We start from the raw sequence: 23,785 nt of genomic DNA on the forward strand, positions 1-23,785 counted from the left end.
TCCCAACGCTCGTTAATAGCTTTCTTTATGACTCGACGAATCTCACCTTTCTCTACATGCGAAAGTGATTAAGCTTATAAAGTTCTTCCTTTTATTTCTCTCTCTGTCTCTCTCTATCTCTCTTTATTGTTTTTTTCTCTCTTTCAATCTCTCTTATTACTCTCTTTCTCATTTTCTACTTTTCTCGTTCATTTCCATCCTCCTTTTATCCTATCCTTCTACCTGCATCTCTTAAAAAGAAAAAAAATCTCTCTACTTCTTCCTTCCCCTTTGGATTGGTTCTCAAGATAGAAAATCCTTTTTTTCCCCCCCTTTGGACACAGATAACGATTAAGAATTTTTTCATAATCCAACATTGGAATTTTAACGAACTTTTCAAAAATTCTTACATTTCTTTTCTCTTCGTTCATTCTCATTTCCTTGAAATTGTAATTTCAGAATAGTTATCGAAAGACGATTGGTATCCCTTTCGCGGTAAAGTACTATAGATAATTAAAAAACAAAAAAAAAAAAAAGACAAAAAAGAAAAAAAAAGGAATCAAAGGGAAAAAATATCGCAGGATTATCGAGACACCACATAATTTTTCTTTCTTTCTTTCTTTCGCTCACCCATAGACACATACATACCTATAGAAACACATACTTATTTAGGACGAAATGCGAGGAAAGCAATGCGATACCTGCGTCGTTGCTGAGTTCGCGATTCAATTGGAGGATCCAATAACTAAACCAATTATCTCTACTGCCGAATGAAAAAGTTTTAATCCGTTCGTCGATTCAAGATAGTACTGGTGGTGTTAATACCTCTTCATTCTCCTCTCCTTTCCTCTCAACTCCTCTCTTCTCTTCTCTTCTTGTCTCCAGCAACGTCGTCCTTGCGTGGGTGGTTTGGGTGATAAAGGGAGGAAGTAGGAAGGGTGGATCGAGACTGGTTGAAAGGAAAAGAGACGGTATACCAACGTTGAAATTATTCTTTCGAATGCGATAACCCATGCGGTGGGCCCATTGTTCCCCATTGTCGAAAGAACTTTCCCTCAATCGACTACTCCTATCTCTTTATTTTTATTTTCTTTTTCTATCTCTATCTCTACTCTCTCTCTCTCTCTCTCTCTCTCTCTCTCTCTCTCTCTCTCTCTCTCTAGCTCTTTTTTATTTTTTCCCATTTCTTTCGTTTCAAACTGTGCATTGTGATATTCGCGCTCGAAAAATGGTACCTGCGGTTTCCTTATCCGAAATGAGTTTTCATATTGTTCAACTTTATTTCTATACATGTATGAGAAATTTTTTTCCTTTTTTTTTCTTTTTTTTTTTTTTAATAAGAATTATTCCAAAGCGTTGAATGTTTTTGTTTTCTATGCGCGACTTTTCAAACGAGTTTGTTTAATATATTTGTATTATTTTTATTCGTTGAATTATTGGCAATAAGTTCAAATGATTTAAATAATTGTTTTGTAAAATATAAAAAAAAAAAGAAAAGAAATTCACTATTTTGACTTAACTCATTGTGTAAATAAAAAAGACATGTTTTTTGTTTTCGTGAAGTAAAAACATACTTCAGTAAATACTTTTGATCGTAGTCGACGAAATGGCCACTTCTAAAAGATATTTCCACGCGGTAGCCCATCGCTGAGATAAGAAGAGAGAGAGAGAGAGAGAGAGAAACTTTATCTTATTTTTATTTTGCTTTTTTTATATTTTTTTCTTTCTTCCATAACACAGGAAGGAAACATTGAGAGATCGTTACTCTCTTTTAGTCAATAGCCATCGGTTATGACGTAATATACGTAATGTGGGTAAACATTACCATTCGAATAAAAAAGAAAAAAGAGGAAGAATGTAGAAGAAGAAGAAAGGGAGTAAGAGAAAAAAAAAGTAAATAAAAAAGAAAATAAGAAAAAGACACACGAGGATGAGGATAAGGGTCTAGTCATTCTCCTTATACGTGTATATCTCTTTTTCTCAGTATAGCATTGCTATAGAACTGAAGAGCATACGCGAGTCAGAGCAAAGGTTACTATTCTCCATTCTAGAGGATGAACTTAACTGCGTGCTGCAGTCAGGGCTTTCCTCTTCCTGAAACTCTCTCGTCCTTCCTTTTTTCGAGATGAATACTCCTCCTTCTCCTCCTCCTCCACCGTAGCTCTCCAGCAGCAGCAGCAGCAACACAGTAGCAGCAGTAGCAGCAACATAGCAGCATCTCTTTTCTATCCCTTACTCACCCCCTTTCAGCTTTATCCCTTTACCTACTTCTCATCTCTTTCTCACTCATCATTCCCCTTTATCCACCCCCACCTGAAACTCTCAACTCCTGCAACTGACCTACCCATACCCTACTACTCTCTCTTTCTCCTCTTCACCGACCTACCCTCCGGTTACATTGTACTACCAACGACCATTCTCAACCCGAATATTTACTAATGTCTCGTAAAAAGTGTAATAATTCTTGGTTGCTGTCCTCCTCTACTTCCGTATCTCTTTCTCTGTATTTCTATCTCTGTATTTATCTCGCTCATTCTCTTTATTTTTCAGTGTTAGTCGTGTCCCATACTATGACCCTATTAACCCGGTTTCAATCCCAAAATTTTTTAATATATTCATAAAAATGTATATTAATGGAATTTGTTATCCAATTATTCTTAACATTGTTAAATGTTTCAAATTTGGAATATACTGATTTGAAAATTTCTTACTGTAATTTCTTATTTTTATTTCATACACTTCACTATGACCCTATTTAAAAACTTCAGAAAAGTTAATAAGAATCAATTACGATCTTAATGCAGTTTTCGGATCTTCTTCCTATTGTCATTGTCAGGCTATCAGAAACAACGATTAAACTTTTCATTTTTGTACGCTCAACTTTTGCATATATATATATATATATATATTTTTTTTTTCTTTATTCTCTTTCGCTTCGTGACCCAGTTAAAATCTCAAGAAAACTTAACTTAACAAAGATCAATCAAGTTCTTAAATGCAGTATTCGAATGTTCCACTTAACATCGTGAGATATTGAAACCAACGACGATTCTCTGATTAATTTTCTTACCTCTTTTACTTACTTCTTATTATACATTAAAAGTTTAAATCCAAGATAAGTTAATAAGGATCAATTAAGATCTTAATGCATTTATCGAATCGTTCCTCTTAACGTCGAAATATCAAAAACGATCATTTAACGATCATTACAGTTCCTCAATGTCTTGAATAAAGATAAACTTGACCTCATTCTACCTAATGGTATTGGAATAACATTTTTAAATGATATTTGTTATCCTAATAATAGTGTACTATAATTCTTATCATGGTTGTTAATCTATTTGTTCAGATTTCAATCCAAATTGTAACTATTCTCATTATTTTACAAACTAAAAGACTAAACTAAATTTAATTTACAGAATATCACCCTGAATATTGTTACATGTGAATAAAGTTATTCAGTTAGAAAAAAATATATCATTTTTTATATATACAAATATATATATATAGATCTTGGAGGTGAAAAATTTCGTATTTCACGAAAAAGGTTCGCGAATAGGATGTCATCGTCCATATCTTGTTGATGGGTAAGATGTCCTTGTCTTGAAACTTACCTTCGTGGAAAGAGAAATGTTTCGAGACCATATATCCAGTCTTTTACTTGCAAGTTGAATTTCAAGCGATAGAGATGATGTAATACTGCTGTCGTTGTTGGTTACAAAAGACACTCGTTTCCCCCTTCGGACGTTGAGCTTTCACGAGAAGAGAAAAAGAAAAAAAGGGAAAGAAAGAAAGAAAGAAAGAGAGAAATGAAGAAGTAGAGAAAATATAACCGACGTGTTGTAGGTTAAAACGAAGAACCTAGAGAAGAAAACTTTTCGTGAGATACGAGAGGACAGGTACACTCCTTTTCGGTGTTCCGGACAAGTTATCGTAGATTTTTCCGGCAATATGCACGCAACCTAAACTCCCTAGAATACTTAAAATCTCTTAAAATGTAAGAGCTTACGGGTATGGCAATGAATTTTTTCCAACGATTGCTCACGTTTCGTTTTATGATTAATATGAAATATTTTTTTTTTGTATATGATTTAACTAACTATTACGACTAACTTAAAATGTGATTTAGGTTGAGGGTTTGCATAATATAAAATATGCAGGTAAGGAACGTTCACTGGAATACTTAACATCTCGTAAAATATAAGACCAGAATAACAATGAATGTTTTTCCTTTCAAATTTATATTATATCGCATAAAAGATAAAATAGAAAATATTTCAGGTAGAACAAATTTGTCATAATTTTCATTCATTTCAACAAATTATTACTTTAACCCACAAATTTGATTGAAGATGTATGAATGACGTTTAAGACAAAATAATATCGGTAATTGAATAGGAATTTAATTGATATATAATATGAATACGTTGAATTGTATAGAATTAGAAGTAATAGCATCTAGGATAATAGATGTAAACTATAATAATCTAGGAACGATGTTTAATCGATAAATGCGTTTATTATAAGTAGATCGCAGAGAGACAGCTTGACAGCGTTCATCATTGATAGCAATATACTAATAGCCATGATAACATTTGAAACGTGAGAGTCGCTTTGAACGATTGCACGAGTCGGCAATACGGCCGAGGATAATGTCGATAGATTGCCAATTACCTGATTAATCAAGTTCGATTTAATCGTCTCGGAAATTTGCATAGGTGCAATGCCCCGTGAGACTCTCTCACGCACACGCAAATATCTACACGGCCGTTCGTACAAACACATACGATTATCTACTTGCCCACCTATATATTTGCACATATAAACATAGGTGGTCGGTCAAAGATATTCAACCTGGTCATGTTAATTCGTCTAATAGAATATTTTTCAGTACAAAAATTCAAAGAAATATTCAGAAACTGTGTGCGTGTGTATGTATATATGATATAATTAACTTTATGGTTACATTTCTCTGCTACTTGTGAAAGCACAATTATGCTAATTATATAATAACGTATATAATACCTTTTAATTAAATATTACTAATAATGGAATAAAAGGGTCTCATTGATATGTTAGATGTTCCAGCAATATGGAAAGATTTCTCAGAAATTATAACTACCGTCTGTCTTCATTAATATACTTATACTTATATATTATATGTAATATATATCTAGACTGTCCTTTGTAGATTACTCTGACAACTCGCGGTTAATATATCACTGCCGTGAACGTTACTCGCTGTTACTAACAGAGATTTAAGAGGTAGGGTAATGTTACGTAACGAGAATTGTGAAATGTAAAAGATGTGTCGGTAGTAAGAGAAAGGTAACTGTGAAGAAGAGTATGGTGAGAGAGGGAAAGGGACAAGGGTGTAGAGGTAGGAAAAGTTGAATAGATGAAACGATGTAATTAGTACGTGGTAATAAGTGGTAAAACTATTTAAAGACAAGTATCGTTGTATGGTAACGTTTCCTCTTTCTCTCTCACACCCTTTTCCACAACTCCCAACATTTATTACCTTCTACAATTCTCTCCATTTCTCCCTCTTTTTCTTTATTTCTCGTTTCCACAACTCTATCAGTTTCTCTTTCCCGTTTCTACAAACCTATCTATTTCTTTCATCTTTTTCCTTCCGCTACCTCTACTTCCTTTTTCTATAACTTCTCCTATTTCTTTCTGTCTCTTTCTCTTCTTTAAATTCATGAAAATGTAACAAATAATTAGTTTAACCGCAACACTTGTACGTTAAAATTCGAGAATGCTTAGACGAGAGGTTAAAAATTAATGAACTTCATTACGTGTTACGTTTAATTGACGCATTAATTATCAGAGAAGCCAAGAAAACCCTGGTACACGGAAGTCGTGAAAAAAAATTCATTTCCTCGGCGCGAGTGCTACTTCTCGTTCCATATTTCTCTTTCTTTCTCTCTCTCTCTCTTTCTCTCATTTTGATACATTTATAAAAGTCGATATACCTGTATATTATATGTATGTTTCAAAATGCAAACAGTCCAGACCAATTTTCAACATTTCAACTAATAATTTCACGAGAATTTCCATAAAAAGAAAAATACACCTTGATCATCTATTTATTTTCCTGTCTTTTTATCTGTGTTAAACACAATTTATTATATTGAATCCAAATAGGAAAAACAAAGGAATAAAAAAATTATTTCGTGAAAAATATGTTAATAAATCAACAACAACAATAACAAACAAGAGAGAGAGAGAGAAAAATAGAAAGAGTACGTTAAACGTTAATAAAAATTCAGTTCACTTTTTTCACCGATGAAATTGGAATTATGCGTTTATGTGAAAATGCAATTTTTAATTGAGGCATTAGTCGATGTATGACATTCCACCCGCATACGTTTTGTTGTGTCGTTCACGCGAATACCAATTCTGGGGGAATTCGTCCACGGCATTTTACCCGGATAATTAGGGAAATGGCGAATCAACAATGACAAATTAACGAGTTTGCTGGGCCGCGTTGAATCACGTTTCAACTTTTCCACGATTTTTATATCTCTTTCTTCCGTATACTCAAATAAATATATACATTTTTATAATAGTTGTGTATATGTATGTGTAAATATACATGCATACATTTTATATATATAACATATATAAAATATAATAATAATAATAATAATAATAATAATAATAATAATAATAATAATAATAATAATAATAATAATAATAATAATAATAATATATATATTACATAAATTCATACATACATATACACATTTCTTATTTTTATATTCAACATCGTTACCGGCAAATTATAAATCGATTAATTGTATATGCAACACGCTGGGGCATTTGAAACGTTCCAGTAAAATGTTACGTATTTTCTTTCTCCATTCTCTTATTCGTTCGTTTTGAATATTTCGTTATTAAAACGGGCTAATTAAAATTAAATCGGGGAAGTTGTGTGACGAAACAAGGTAAAACGTAAAAAAAGAAATAAAGTTTATTTGCCGAACAACACGATTCAAACGATTTATTCCATTCCCGTATCTCACGTACATATACAGTTCTAACCGTGAGTTATTGAATATGTACAATTTTCAAATATTTATTCGATATTTCCTTTTGCGAAAAAGTAAAGCATAGATCGAGTTTATGTTTGATGGTTTTCGTGGATGGATTTGAAATCCCAAGGAAGTGAGGAATAACACTCTTTGCGAGAATCTTTTCTTAAAAGAAATACAACGAAATTCCAAAACCATTTCGTCGAATTCTTCTTCTTTCCGATGCGCGAACGACGTGCTTCTTTCTTTTTTCTTTTCTTTTTGTTTTGTTTTATCATCGACAGAGATTTTCCTTTTACGTGAAATAACAATAAAAATATGAATATTTTCGAAAATTCACCGTACAAAATAAATAACATGATAAAATCAATGATGTAATTTTGAAAAAATAATCTGCTTGAATATTTTAATCGACGAATAATATGTTTAACGTTATATCCGTTAAATAAAAGTTATATTCTGAAAAAATATCTTTATCGTTTTAATCCATTACAATATAAAATATCATTTACTGCGAACCAACAATTAGGTAATCGGAAATTCATACCACCGCGATCTTTTTATCCCGTTCGTTTAATTACTTTCAATTATTAAATAATTATTATCTAAATAACGAATGATTGATAATAATCTAATCAAAATAGAAATTATTAAACGTATTATTAATATATTCATTTTCTCATATAAAATATCATTATTAAATATAATATTACATAACTAGTAATAATTATTAAATATAATATTAGCTAACTAGTAAAAAAATGTTTTTCGTAACATCGTTGTTAATAAATTTCCAACTAAACAAATTTTCTGCATATTATTCATTAATTTTGTTATCAAAGTTATTTCTAAATGTTCTTATTGTGTTAGAAAATATTTTCTACTTTAGAGAATGTTCGCATAGTTCAAGAATGCAAATTTTTAGACATCCGAGAAGAGACACCCTTTACTCTGCTCATCTTCCTTATGTCACTTTCTATCATCCCCTTCTCCCATCGTTTTCATCTCTTTACGTCGTTATCATCGACGCATAGTTCACCTTCGTCGTTTTCCTTCAACGCTTTTGTCCTCTCAGTTTTCTTCTCGACGTTTCTCAAATGCATCTACGTTTTCCCTAGAACTAGGTTGCACTAGAATTTTCTTCCTTTATCTTTTTTCCCCCGTTTCCCCGACCTTCCCTTAGAAAAAGGCTGATGGTCCGTTTCCCATGAGAAACGAGCACTTTTTGTTGGTACCGTTACCCGTTCGTCGGATTGCCCGCAATAAATTGAACAACGCCTTGCTTTTGGTATGCTACGATAAAAAGTACGAAAAAAAAAAAAAGAAAAAAATAGATAAAAAAAAACATTGAAACTAAACAAAAAAGGAAAAGAAAAAAAAATAGTAGGGAAAGGAATAGGCGTTTGGTAATCGAGGGAAAGGGAATGATTCGGGGGAAAAATAGGATCCATCGATCCTTTTTCCAACGATTTCGAAGGATTTTAAAACGCGGTAGGAGGAGGAATCGTTCGCTTAATAAAAACATTCCACGGCATCGTTTATTTTTCTGAGAGCTTGGGAGAAATGCGAAAACGAATGAGAGAAACATACAAAGACAAAGAGAATGAGAGAGGAAAATGGCAGATCGTTTTTATCAAACTCATTCTTATTTTCTCTCTCTCTCTCTCTTTTTTTTTTATTTTTTATATTTTTTTTTCATCCCTCTCGCGTTCAGTGTGACAAACTTTTCTCGCCTTGTATACCCAAGAGGGATTTTGCGCATTAATATCTTCGTAGTAATATCCTTGATTAAAATTCTATCGTTCTATTGGGAAAAAAAGGTTGGCTCTAGGGTTTATAGGAAAGATGCGATAGTAACAGTTACCCAGGGGAAGGGGAGTAAAGGTACGAGTGAGAAAAGGGGTACGATGGGATTGGGTAAGGTGAGGTAAAGATAAGGTAGTTAGAGTAGAAAGTTCCAATGGCGGTTAGGAGTAGAGTAGATGGCAATAGAAAAGGATTAATTTTCTTCGACAATAACTTCGATCTCTGCTACGTAATTACATCGCGGAACCTTCCTTCTCCATTCGCATCGTAGAAAATAACTTCTCTCGTTTGTCTGTTAAAGTTAGAGAGAAATAAAGGATGTAAAAGAGAAAGTGAGAGAGAGAGAGAGAGAGAGAGAGAGAGAGAGAGAAAGAAAGAGAAAAAGACGAAATTAATTCAATTCGGTCGGTTCCTTCAATTATCCTTTTCGCTCGTTCACAATTAGCAATTCGATGATCCGATCGGCCATGCGACAGAACGAAATTTCCAACGATTCGTTTCTAAACTTAGTTGAAATGCTGAAATGTTCCTCCATCTTTCTTTTACTTCTTCTTTCTTATGTGTTTTTTATTTTTTATTTTTTTTTTCTTTACTTTTTCCATCATAGATTTATTCTCGATTACACTTAGGATCTTAGTTTCTGAAGATATAATTCTTTTATTTAATCATGGAAATGGAACATTAAATTATGTATTTTTTTGTTTGATCAGTCTAGAAGTATGGTAAATGATGATGAAATTAAGAATTGCATTTTTTGTTGTTTAAATAAGCAAATATTACTTTTTGAAAAGTTGATTAAAAAAGCTTGAATAAATACTTGGTTTTATATAGACTGTTTCTAACATTAGCATTGAAAGTGATAGAGGGTAGACAAAAAATTATTACTAAATTCATTAGATGAATTTAAGTGTTTTAAAGGAATCTAACATATACGTATGTCTCAAATCTAATTCAACCGTAGGATTGGAACATTAATTTAACTATGTATAATCTAAATCATTCTTTTTTTTTTAAATTACGCGTTTAGTCTTATCTATGTTTGACCTGTTAACCGGAGAGTACTGTTTTTAATTACGTAACTCTTTTTATTATTTATTATTTTATTTACGCTTAAAATAAATTAAAAGATTATGAAATATATATTTTTCGTTTATTTATATATAGCTTTAAAGTAATACGTTTAACGTATTTATACGTTCTGCCTGGTTAACAGGTTAATTACGAGATAATTCAAAGATTTCATTTGTTCTTGATAACTTTATATATTTGAATAGATACGATTGAAATTTTTATTCAATTGTATTTAAAAAAAGATAGAAATATTTTTAGAACAGTTTTAATTATCGAATTCTTGTGCTGAAAGAAATATACGTGTCTAATTCATAATTCGATCACAACGAAAATGAAATTAAATAGTCTTCGATTCATTCTCTATTTCGGTAATCTCGTTTAGTAATATTATTACTATTAATCACGACAAAATAAATCATTTACATTTTTAATAAAAATATGATATATTGCGAAAGCTAACGGAAAAGAAAGAAATAGAATATTGATTTATGTATTCCTTGGCTCGTTCTGTTTCAGGAGAACATCCGGCAGCAATGCAGCATGGAAATTCAAGCAACAGCGGGGCTGCCACGAGGACACTGGCATTGCTACTCTTACTTCTGCACGCCGGATCCTTCGCGAGGTGACTGGTCGATTGCGAGGACGTTCTATAAACGCGCCAACATCGATCGTGTCTCTCCCAAGCCTCCTATCTGACAGGGGAACGTGTGGAATAGGGAGAGGAAAAAGAAAAACAACAAGAAAAAGAAGAAAAAGAAGAAGAACGAGACTGGAAAAAAGATCAAGAGCTAGAGAAAAAGAAAGAAAAAAAATATCCTAAAAGAGAAACTATACAAAAAGAAGAAGATAAAAATAACCATCAATCGTTGGAGAGAAGGAGAGGAAGAAGAAGAAGAAGAAAAAGGTGGTGGGAGTTGTAGGTGAAGTTTGTAAAGGGTGTAGCTGAACGTGAATAGGGGTTGGGATTGGGATGGTAATGTGGGTGGTGCTGGTAGTGGTGGTTGTGTGTGAGAGAGAACAGAACACATCGAGCGTAACGAGCTTGTTGCATCGACGGAAACCCCATGCATCACCCTCAATCTTCTTCCCTCCCGATAACTCCGCGCCGATAACTTTGCACACGAGCACGACCTATCACCGTGTATGTGTATGTATGTATTGTCTCTAACTATAATACGTACGAGTGTGTTTGACCTGTATGCCTGTCTGTCTGTCTGTCTGTCTGTCTGTCTGTCTGCCTACCAGCTTGTCTGTTTGTCTGTCTGTCTGTCTGTCTGTACGTATGCATGTGTGTATATCCATGATGACTGCTATCGCAGCCGAAATACAACCCAATGGGACAACCCCACAGTCTCAAATGGACCCTAAACGGACCTAAAATTCAGTTGGATCTACCATCGGAATTGTCTATCCAGTTGGAAACTGCTTCGAGCCACCATGGCATTTTCCTGTTATTATATACCTTTTACCACCACTCCTCCTCCTACCCCCTAAAGAGACTTAAACCGGCTTCTATGACGTGTATTTTCATCCCCTATTCCCCTCTCTCTTTCTCTTTCAATCTATTTATCCATCTATCTATCTATCTATCTATCTATCTATCTATCTATCTATCTATCTATCTCTCTCTCTCTCTCTCTCTCTCTCTCTAACTCTCTTTATCTTTCCTCATACTCTGTCACTTCCGTTAGTATGATCCCAAAAGACATAATAGAGAGAAAACAAGCATAAGACAGCTAGAGAGAGAGAGAGAGAAAGAGAGAGAGAGAGAGATAAGATCTTATAAACCTATCTAGGAAGAATCCAGACAACACTGCGACACTCCCGGGACTTAAGTGTGCTTAAGGCGTATGACACGTGCGAGTAGAAGGGTGGCCATACTCAAAGCCATTCCTCATTCTTACCTTCACCCCCACCCACACCTACACCTCCAGATCCCTAACCCCAATCCTTTCACTCCATTCTCTCCTTCCTTCCTTCCTGTCGCTTTTTTGTATCTGCTCGTAGGCTCTTAGGATCAATGTCGTTGTCATCGTCGTCGATGTGAAAGGAAGCAAAGGAAATCCTGTCGTGAAGTACGAGAAAATAAATGGCTTTGAATAATTGCAAAATCGGACCATTTCATTGGACTTTTAAATATTTAATTATATGTGTATGTATAAATATACTATATATACATGTGGGAACTGATAACAGTTGTTTTCCTGGACTTCCTTGTGTTTTATCGAGAAAAATAATATAATATATAAAAAGATATGGAAAAATAAAATAAAATAAAATAAGAAAAAAAGAAGAAGAAGAAGAAAAGGTGGAAGAGGAAGGAGAACTTTACAAGTGATAAGTCTGAAAAAAGGACATCAAAATAATCTGTGAGAGTGAACATGACGATATAACTGTGCGGGACTAATAGAAATCGTTCGCTGTATGTCGAGTGAATGTTTACTGTATAATTTTTGATTTTTTTTTCTCTCCAAAAATAATGCGTTTCATCTGTGTAGTTTTTGAATGAACTATCGTCGCCGTTGTCGTCGTCTCGTAAAAAACTCAAATAATATGAGAAAGAGAGAGAAAATGTACTATTGTCTTAATAATGTTAAGAAATATATTATTAAGAATCTGTAAAAACATGGATTAAACATGGATTAAACATGGATTTTGTTTAATTGGCCTAACAAATTATAAGATTATTCCAAGATTCACAAAATTACATATTTTTCTGAGTTATAAACCTTATCTATTCTCTTTCTCTCCCTTTCTCTTTTTTTACCTTTTATAATTTTTTTCTTTTTTCAACTAAGCTAATGCACTCACCTCCAGTGATACATTTTGTTATTTTCATATTTCTCCATTTATAAGCATAAGCTCGTCATTTCAACGGAATAATGTTGCTCGGTTCTAATTTGTGTGGATGTGCGCACGTGTACGTCATATTTCGTCGCTTCGGGTCATTGTAATATGTATCATGGAAAAAGAAAATGTCACTCGTTGTAAAAGCTTACAAACATTTATTTCATTTTTTCTTCCTTTGATTTTTACTTTTTAAAAAAATCTGAATCTCTTTTCATTTCCATATATAAATTATTAAAAAGTCAATTCTTCCTATATACGACGGTATTAAAACGTGAAAATCTAAATTCGAAATTTAGTTAAATTTTAAATTAAATTTTAGATGAAATTGTTATATCAATTCTTTCTCTCTCGCTCTCTTTTTCTTTCGTTGTATTATTTCCTTTCTTTTCATTTTCTTTTACTTTCTTTTTCTTTGAAAAACCGTCAGAATAAGCTCGTTCAATATCACGGTCTGTTGCTTAGTAGAAAATCGTCGAATAAAATAGCCTGTAAATCCAATGAACGTGAAACTATCAAACGGATCATAACTCGAAATTACGCGAGTGTATAGATATATAAATATCTTTCTTTCTTTCTTTCTTTCTTTCTTTCTTTCTTTCTTTCTTTCTTTCTTTCTTTCCTTAAAACCGAACGAAAGAAAAGGCTTACGGAACCTTTTTTATATTTTTTTCAATCCTCCATTTTCTTTTCATTTCTATTCTTTAAAATCAATCTTATGCAAGTAGGTGTATATATATATTTGCATCTTCTATGTGTCTATGCGCTTGTATGTGTACTTTCACTTGTATATGTGCATAAGAGAGAATGATTTTCTGATAGTTTAATTAATTCTTGAAAATCTTCGATTTTTCCTCTAAATTTCTCTCGTTTATCCCTTAGAAATAAAATTCATTTAATGGGAAAGTTCGATCATTCAATAAAACTTCACTTTTCTTTTCTTCTACGAAAAACGTTAAAGCTCTTTTGGAAAGGAAAAGAAGTAAAGTGAACGAGAGAGAGAGAAAGAGAGAGAGAGAGAGAGAGAAAATGAAAGGGGTCAAGGACTCAAACGAAATGGAGCTTTTAAAAGGAATTTTCAGTGGAAAGCAGCAACTCGCAATTATTTCTTCGATCAAGCGACACGTGCCGTACCAATGGCTTAATAGTATTATCCGACGTTGACAAACGGTTCGTTCGAGATGGAAGGAGTAGTAGAACGAAATTAATAGTCGTTGAACTTCCTACGATCTTTCACCATGCCCTCCCCCCTCCCCCTGTTCTTCTTCCTTTTTTACCTTTTCTACTTTTCCCTTGTTTCGTTCTCTGTCACTACGAAACATCGCGTTTTCTTATTCTTCTTCTTTGCCTTTCAGGATTGTAATCATTTTTTAATTATTCCAAATTATTATCTTGTATCATTCGCGTGTTTCAATGATAACGTCAAGGTTCTTTTTTACTTTTTTAATCTTTCTTTCTTTTTTTCTTTTTTTTTTTTTCTTTCAGAATCATTCGAAAGTTTTCTCTATTGCTATCCCGTGGTTTTTCTAAAATTTCTATTGTTATTTCTTCTTGCGTTTGACAATGATAAATTAATTTTCTTTCGCATTATTCTTTCATTGCTTTGATAACTTTTTATCAATTCAAAATTTATTATTAAAGATTATAAAAATATATATTTAAATATTTCATCTCGCGCTGCTTTCTATATTATTTCTTTTTTACATTATTCATGAACAACATATTGTTTTGCAAGCATTATCTTTTTCATTATAAAATGAAACTAACATTTTCATTCTCTACTAAATTACTGGATTATATTCTTCTTTCCCTTATTTCGTACAGTACTCAAAGTAGAACAAAATTAATAGCCTTTGTTGAACTCGCGACGATCGTTCACCCAACCTATTCTTTCTCTTTCGCGTTTCTCTTGTATCCCAAAGAGAAAAATAAGTTATTTAAATTCTATTTTCTTTTTACGATTTTGTAGTAATCCAAAGTTATTTATTATTTCTGTTCACAATTCCGTAAAATGTTAACAATTATTTATATTCTTTCTTCGCGAGACTCTCTAGTGGATTATTATTTCATTTTATTTTATTTCTTTTTTTAAACAATACTTTAACTGGCTCTAAATTAATAATTGTTTGTAAACTCGTAACAATCATTCACCAAATATATTCATTACTTTAGTACGTTACTCTTATTATTTCACCGTGCATCTCAATAAGAAATACTTTTTTGTTTTTATATAAATTTTTCATCAATTCTTGAAATTATTTATTATACTTATTCGCTATTCCGTGAAATATTAAGAGAAAAAAAAATATATATATATATGTATATTATTCGTGCATTCCTTTCATATTTCTTATAAGTTAGTTCTATTTTCTTTCTCGACGGGTCTGCTGGATTTTGTCTTTTCTTCTCTTATTTTTCACAATTCTCGATATACAAAAGTCGCGTAGAAGCTTTGACAAATATCCGTAAAAAGATTTTCGTTCAAACGAAAAGGAATAAATGAAACGAAAAAATATCAAAAGAGAAAGAAGAAGAAAAATGACAAATACAATATAAAGAAGATTATTGGGATATAAAATAAAGACGGAATAGTAACGACGATCGATAAAAATTCTTTATCTCTATCTTTATTTTTCGTTTTTTAAATTAATGAGAAGTATCCTGAATCTATATTTCCTTTCTTTTCACAAACACAAAGACGATATTCGTAATATAAATATATATATATATATATATATATATATATATATTTTTCTTTTATAACAAAGTTCTTATGCAATACAATGCAAGAGAAAAATATTTTCTTCGATATAGTTCAAACAATAGCTTGGACTAATTGGTTATAAATATTGCAATCAAATTTTATTTTATTTTTAATTTTATACGATGAAATACTTAAAGAGAGAGAGAGAGCGAGAGAGAAAAAAATATTTGTATTTTTTCACGCGAACACGTAAATTCTTTAGGTAAAATTCGAAAATGTACCACCATCCTTGTTTGAATCCCATCGGACATACCAATTTCGGAAGTAAATTTCACGAGGAAAAGAATTGATAGGGACGAGGATTCGAGAAGAGGATTTTGTTTTATTTTTGTTGAGAAGTTCGAAAAACGTCAGGTTCCCCATAACGTGACGAACGCGATTTGTCACTCAATTTCGTCGACGTCTCCTCCTCCTCCTCCTCCTTCTCCTATACATATATCGGATGGTTTGTGTCAGTAAAAATTGTGCGGATTTTACAATTGAAACATTTTTAACGCGTCAGCAATAGATTTTGCTGTTTTCAAATTGGTCAGCAGGAAGAAAATAAAATTATTCCGTTAAAGTTTTACAAAAATTTGATACGCGAAAGTTAAATCGAATCATCTTGTTCAAATGTTTCAAATAATTTCACAAAATAAATAATCAATTGATTATATAATCATAAAATTTAATAATATTAATTGTGTTTCAAAATATAATTAGTCGTATAGAGTTAAATTTGAAATAATCGGTTTCTTCGAAACGACGAAAGGAATAATGGCAAAAAACGACAACGAGTGAATAGAAATGTTCATTAAAATGGAACATTAAGCTCTGAAAGAGTAAAATTGTACCACCACTATAATACGTATGTAAATACGGTACTATACTCTGGTCTAATCTGTCTATACAGTCGGTTACAGAAATATTTAAAAACTTTATCTTAATAACATTATATTTAATCTATTATCAATTTTTTTCATTAATACGGAATATTTATTTTTATACAAAGTTTTTTTTGTTATCTTAGGATACAAAATAATATCAATTTTTATTATTTCTTTTAATCGTCACTAAAATGAACAATCATTTATTCTAGTTCTTCTTATGCTTCGCAATATTTAATTAATTTTAATTTACTTCAAAATTGTAATGATTTCAAAAAAGAAATACAAATATTTCTGCAACAGACTGTACATATCTGCATTCGTTTTATATCCTACGATGAAGCCATTCGAAAATTCAAGGTGGATTAGAGAATGAGTCGATGGGGAAAAAAGAAAAGTAGAGAAAGAAAACGAGAGAGGAAGAGAAAGCGAGAGAGGAGATATGCAAAAATCGTTAATATTTGTAAGTAATCGTTTTTTATTGCCTGCATAAATCATCGTTAGTTTGATTGCGACTTTATCTAGAAAAACGTACGAAATATAACCACACAAAAAAAAAAATTCAAACGACAAATATGTCCATCCAGAATTCATTTTTTATGTATTTTCTCAACATTCTTCAACTTTAAACTGTTAGACCATTATTTATTTAAAAAGAAAAAGAAAGAAAAAAGTAAAATAAAATACATATAATAAAATGAATATTAGGATCAACTTCTTGATGTCCGAATCTATTTATTCTCCGGTGATATTAGCAAGTTACCCAAAGTCGTGAAGTTGGCTTGTTTGCAAGTAATCAAGGGACATTCGCTGAGCTTGCACTCGTTAGGCAAAGTTTACGTAAAGCGTGCCTCGAAAATCGAGAGTCAATAACTTATCCCGCCAAATGTATACACGCGAGTAGTAATTTTCCAGGAAAGCTTATGAAAGCTTTGCTGAGAAAAATTACGTTCTAGGGAAAGAAGGGAGGGGTGGGTGGGTGTTAGGTCGAAAAGGTGGATTTGAGGGATAAGGAACACGATAAAACGATAGAGAACAAAAGAGAGAAAGAGAAGAAAAAGTATTGGTAAAATAAGATGGGTTGGTAAAGCCTGAAATCACTCGTGTTCGTACAAGAGATCCCAAACCGTTGTGAAAAAGCTCGTGTGGGTTTTACCACCGTCATTGTAAATATTATCTCGTATATAAAAGGTAAACGATCACTGTATAATCTTTCCGTGGCACGAATAAACGAACGAAGAAATTTCTGTGATCCTCTCTATGTTCTTGTTATACATTCGAGAAGAATAAAGGGGGAGAGAGAGAATGAAAGAGAGAGAGAGAGAGAGTTTTATCTTGAGCTAAAAAGAAAATAGAGAAAGTAAAAGGGAGAGAGGGGGAGAGAGAGAAAGGAAATAAAGAAAATTTAGAAAATGAGAAAGTAAGAGAGAGAGAGATTCATCAGTGAATATAATTTCGCGTAGAATTCAAACTTATTTACTAAGAAAAGTACTCTCTAATAACGAGCCAATAGTTTTATTTGCCTTATTTTGATAACCACGATTTTCGTTCCTATTACCGTTTAATTTATTTCAAAACATAATGTACATGTTACAGAATATATCCACACGCGCAAACGCATATGAATATGTGTACGTATGTTGGATCTAATTTTCATTTATCTTTATAGAACGCAGTTTTCAACTAAAGACTCACCGTATGCATAAAGATAATCAGTTTGGAAAATGTATACGTATGATTCTCTCTATATGCGTATGTATGTATGAATGTATGTATGCATGTATGAGAAAGAGAGTAAGAAAGAGAGAAAGAGAGAGAAAAAGGGAAGAAATGAGGATAGGGAATATATACTACTTTATTTGAGAAACGTAGCTTTACGAATTAACAAGCATTACGGTAAATTCTCTGCTTTCACGAGTTGAAGCTAAGTTACTTACTAATTACAAATTTCCTTTTCGTGAGATTCGTACTTCTACACTTACAATTATATATATTTCTATACACACAAACGTACACGCATATATATATGTATAAATTTCCATAACACATGAATAAATTTATATATACGTGTGTGTACGTGCAAACAAGTTTTCAAAGATATGTAATAGCAACACTTATCATATATACTATAGTAGCTCAAATGTGAAATATCTTCAATCGGTTAATATTCTCTCTCTCTCTCTCTCTCTTTTTCCCTTTCTCTCTTTCTAATTTCATATCTTCTTCCTTCTCCCCTCATTATCTCTCCATCTTTTATATGCTCGAAAACGACGAACGTCAAAACTGTGTTATCGCTAGGAAGTTTCTTTCCGTCGTCCAATTATAATTGGTTCAATTAACAAAACTTACTTTGATCATAATTTCAAAGCTTAGGGGTAGAGATAGGTACGACGCGTCGTACCATTTTAAATTTTCTACATAGAACGATCATTAACCTTTAACCTTCGACTCGTTTTCATTTCAAAATTATTTTTAACTTATCGTGCGTGTCCATTACGATAATGATAACGACAATGATGATAAAAGTGTAAAAAGGAAAAGAAAAAAAAATAATTATTTAAAATAAATGAATATAAAAAAAATAACGAGTAAAGCAACGTGATTGTTTATTGATAGATCGAAAAAAAAAATATATTTAATGCAAATTTCAAAGACACTGTGCTTATTATAGAAAGCCGATTCTCGATCTATGTTATGTAATCTACTATCTCATGAATTACCAATCAGATTTTAATCAGATTTCTCAACAGAAATTTCTACATGACGGACCAATCCGTCACTTCTAGCATGGAATTATCATATCGGACTGAATTTACATTCAATCCTTCATACATACAATATATTCGTACATGTATACATAGAATGCGTATGTATATACCTGTCTACTCGCATATCCGTGAAAACATTTTTTACTGAACAAGAAAGAACAACCATAAGCTACTTATTTCGCACGTCTATACATAGAATGTGTTTATCAGTTCGGCGCAAGTCACCAAAATAGATAAATATTATTTTGAAAAAGAACAAAAATTCATCTTTTTATCATATAATTAATTGTTCGAACAATTTTATATGAGATTAAAAATATTCTATCGTTTATTATCTTATAATACGTCAAAATATTCAAGTGGAAATCATCTAAAATGTTTTATCATCATTAATTTGTTGATTGAAATTTATTGAAAAGTTGAATTAACTAATATTAATTAGGTATATCATAATTTTGTAAGACTATTTGTAAGAATATTTATTGAAGAATTACCAAATGAAGCCATAAAAGAATGAAAGAAAGAAAGAGAGAGAGAGAGAGAGAAAGAAAGAGATAAGAGATTAGTAAAAAAAATGAACTGAAAGAAGTAAATCGCTGTTAAATATAAAACTCATCGTTTCATCTAATTCATCACACGTATGCGATCTTTTATATATAAACGAAAATTTAAAAAAAATAAAAAAAAGATACGAAATTGAGACGATCGATCCTCTTTGTAAGTTGTAAATAGCTTTATCTGTATATTACTTCGAATGAAAGAGAAATATTAGATTCGAGGCATTTAAATTACACACGTGTAAGAATACACTTAAATAATCACGATAAAACAATCTTTGTTTCTCTTTATCTAACGCATTTATTTTTCCGTTTTTAGCCAAATGGATTGTATATAACCCACGTATAAATAATGAACATTTTAAATGACCAGAACATTAAATTCAAAGTGGATTATATTCGACCCACATAGCAAGAAACGTGTTAATTACTTGTACAAGAGAAAAAGAGAAAGAAAGATATAGAAAATTTGCCTCGAGTCGAGCACGAATGACTGTTTTAGTCAACGAAGAGCAAAATAATGATCTTCGATTAATCGTACATGACATGAATTAATGTTAACCGGCGAATATGCGTATGTTTTAGCAAATCACTAATCGAGGATGTTATTAAAAATCACTAAGTACTATTTAATGTACATATATATAAAAAAAAAAAATTAAAAAAAAAATAATATTATAACAGTAATAATAACGACAAGATATGATTTATCTCGTTTATGTTGAAGCGATTGTACCAGAATTCGTAAATGGAATTAAAAAGTAAGGATTATTTGTGGGAGATAATTTATTCGTCGTTTGTTTGTTCCTTTTTCTTTCTTTTTTTTTTTTTATGGCATTCAAAAATCCTAACAACATACACGAATCCTGTCATTGATTCAAACATCCAATATATTGTTCTTATATATATTTAAGACACCTTGTATATATTTCTAAATTAAACGTATTAATCGAATATAAACATTTTTGTATCAAATCGATCTGAACTTCTTTTCGCGTACACCTCAATAATGAAATAACAATTTAAATTACACCGTTCATATCCGATTCTTGGTATACAAGGGGAGAACAATTTTGTCCCCTTAATTCTAGTTACGGTCGTGAAAAAAAAATACTAAAAAAAGAAGTAAGTATATGGCTCCTCCCTCTCGAATACATCGAAAGTAAAGATCTTTTCGGGACGATCGCAAGAAAAGTGTCGCGCACGCGACATTGTATATCTATCCGTCGACTTCACGACAGATTTATCGCCGAGTTCGTTCCCTTTCTATCTGATCCTAGCTTAAGGGGTAAAGAAAAAGAAAAAAAAGAACAAACAAAAAAAAAGACAAGTAGAAAAAAAACACGAAAGAAAAATAATAACCATGGTGCAAGGGAGTCCAACGAACACGAGCATTTTAACGTATGCGGTGGTGCTGCTGCTTATTATACTGGTAAGTACGTTGTATCTTCGTGCAAATAAAAAATACTATATATTTATTATAAATATATCGATCATCATATTGAACAATATTCCTTACATCCTTATCCTTTTTGTATATATATATATATAGAACAAAATGATATACATTCATGCATATATGTATGTAACACGTGACTTAAGAAGTATGTTCAACATATTGTCTGATAGAGATATTTACATTTTACAAGAGTCAAATAATGGTGTCTCTTGAATTTTTCTTTTCTTTATAAGCTATTATACATGGCATTATGGCAAGAAAACTATATCGTTTCGCTTTTAAAAAATAAAATAACACCTGTGATATTTTAACGAGAGTGACTTTAAGGTTATATTATTTTAATATCATAGCATTTTACTAACCAAACAGTGCAATTTGGTTTTATAATATTTTTGTATTACAATAAATCCGAATAAATCATCCTATTAAGAAAAAAAAGAAACAAACAAAAAAATAACAGCTACGATATTTCCCCAAGTAAATTGAATGCAAAATTATTTGAATGTTATTACATTTTACATATGCAAATAATAAAATTTGGTTCCATTAAAGACAGACTACAATAAGTATAAATCAATCTAAATACAAATATAAACCAATCTATAATTATTTATACATGTATAGAAATAAATAAAAAGTTGGATAAGTGGATAGATAGAAATATCCGTAGTGGTTTCCTACAACTGGGTATAATCTTGCATTCGCATAGCTTTCATTCTCTCGAGTATGGTGTGCTTGCTTGGATAAGCACGCGCGCGCGCACACTTGGTATAATAGCTGGTAGTGTTATCCTCTGTAGAGAATATATAGAGAAGAGTCATTTGCATGGCCGTTACTCCCTCGAGATGTGATACAGGTTTGTGCTTACGTACATGCGTCGATAAATAGTATCACCGAACGTGTATGTGTAAAAGAGAGATAGTGATAGTAATAGTAATAGTGATAGTGATAGTGATAGTGACAGAGATAGAGATAGGTATAGAGAAAATGCTTTCGCAAGTGCAACGCGTTTCATCCTACTGAGAGCTATTTACATTTGTACTTATTATGCTACCCATACATGTACATAAATATACAGGGTGAAACATTTGTAACAAGCCACCTAAATAATTCGATTTCAATTGGTAATAAAAAAACATATATCCGAAGGAACTTACTTGGTTTTTAGGTTCGCATAATCTCACGTTAACAGTTTTATTCTAGTTCAATGCATACATGACATATCGTCAGTCTATTTTTAAATGCCTCACCTTATATACAGGTAACACATACGCATATACATATCAATGTAGCGTTGGCAGTTTACAGTTACGTGCAACTACGATGACAACAAGTTAGACAGCTATTTCTCACGGTTTACCGTGCTAGCTACTTAGCGACACTTAAAGCGCAAATATCTTTGGTTCTGTTACATGCCCTAGGAGAGTGAGTTGATTCAAACTGGTAGGGATAATGTTCGAGCTTAGAGTGGAGACATTATGAATCCAAATCGATTTTATAATAAACTTTGAAACCATCAAGATGTATTGCAAGATTACAAATGATTTAACAAAAGTATATAGCATAGATTTGGTATGCACATGAACACGGAGAAAAAATTATGTATATGACTTGTATGTATAAACAATAAACATATTCTGTAATGTTCTATGAAATATAAAATTAAAAATCTACTTATTACCACGTTTTTTTTAGTAACATTACTATTCATAAAGTATTAATATGTTAAAGTTAAGTTTGATGAGCTAATTATTGATATTTTAAAGTTAGCTAAGCGATGAAATGTTCTGAAAGTCTGATAAATGTTTTGGATAAATCCGTTAGAGTGAAAGCTCTTTCTACAACGAATTGTAGAAATGGGGAATGTAATTGCTTTCATCGATCTCACCAGTTTCGCTACGTAACTGTCGTCATTGCTACAAAACATGCTGCATTTGTGTCTACGATTTAGCTGCTAACTCGATTACATTCGTCACTTTTGATACTCGTCCTGAATTTCTCTTCTCTCCGCAATATCAATTACAATAATTAGTAAATTATGTAAATGTTATTATGAGAATTATACAAAATGAATTTTATTATTTTTATTGTTTTATTATAATATTATCACGATACGTAATAAATTTATTTAAAAATCCATATTTACGTATTACTATTTGAACGGTTAAAGAATACTTAATGTACTTGATTTTTTATTTTATTTTTCTTATAAAGATTTTTTTGAGTAAACCTTGGCCCTATAATTTAAAAAAAAATAGCAGCATGCAACAGATAGAAAAAAAAAAGAAAGTGGCAATAAAAAAGTTCGTGATATTTGTAATCTACCGAGCTATAGATAAAATAATAAATATAGTATCTGGATCCATTACATTTATCACGTGATTGCACGTTGAATAACGCATAACCTAGTGCAACGATTTTTTAAACAGATAGATGGAATACATTGATTAAGAAATTAACAGCAACATGACTTATTTCTTTATCATTTGACGATAAAAAAAAATTCGAAACAATGTGATAAATATCACGAGAAAGATGATAAGTATAGAATAAAGTACCTAAGATAAATGGAAATTAAAAAAAAAATCCTAAAGTGAATAAAAAAAAACGCACAAAGAATTAATAAGG

General features: G+C 31.5%; 1 protein-coding gene and 1 long non-coding RNA gene across 6 annotated transcripts in view; one reads left to right on the forward strand and one right to left on the reverse strand.

Moving 5' to 3' along the window:
* The window catches only part of LOC107072357 (opioid-binding protein/cell adhesion molecule homolog), a 230,393-nt gene extending 209,910 nt beyond the window's left edge, over window positions 1-20,483 (forward strand). For all 5 annotated transcript variants that reach the window (XM_015332223.2, XM_089178976.1, XM_089178979.1 and 2 more), the window contains one exon: window positions 10,413-20,483. In XM_015332223.2, the coding sequence (XP_015187709.1) occupies window positions 10,413-10,522 (110 nt within the window). In that variant the 3' untranslated portion in view covers window positions 10,523-20,483. The remainder of the gene's footprint in view (window positions 1-10,412) is intronic.
* LOC149030505 (uncharacterized) overlaps window positions 1-23,785 on the reverse strand; it is a 159,962-nt gene that overhangs the window by 126,605 nt on the left and 9,572 nt on the right. The gene's annotated exons all lie outside the window — the stretch shown is intronic.

This window comes from Polistes dominula, unplaced genomic scaffold (assembly GCF_049000335.1).
Source record: "Polistes dominula isolate Pdom_NZ unplaced genomic scaffold, Pdom_raw_medaka contig_18, whole genome shotgun sequence".
Classification (NCBI taxonomy): domain Eukaryota; kingdom Metazoa; phylum Arthropoda; class Insecta; order Hymenoptera; family Vespidae; genus Polistes; species Polistes dominula.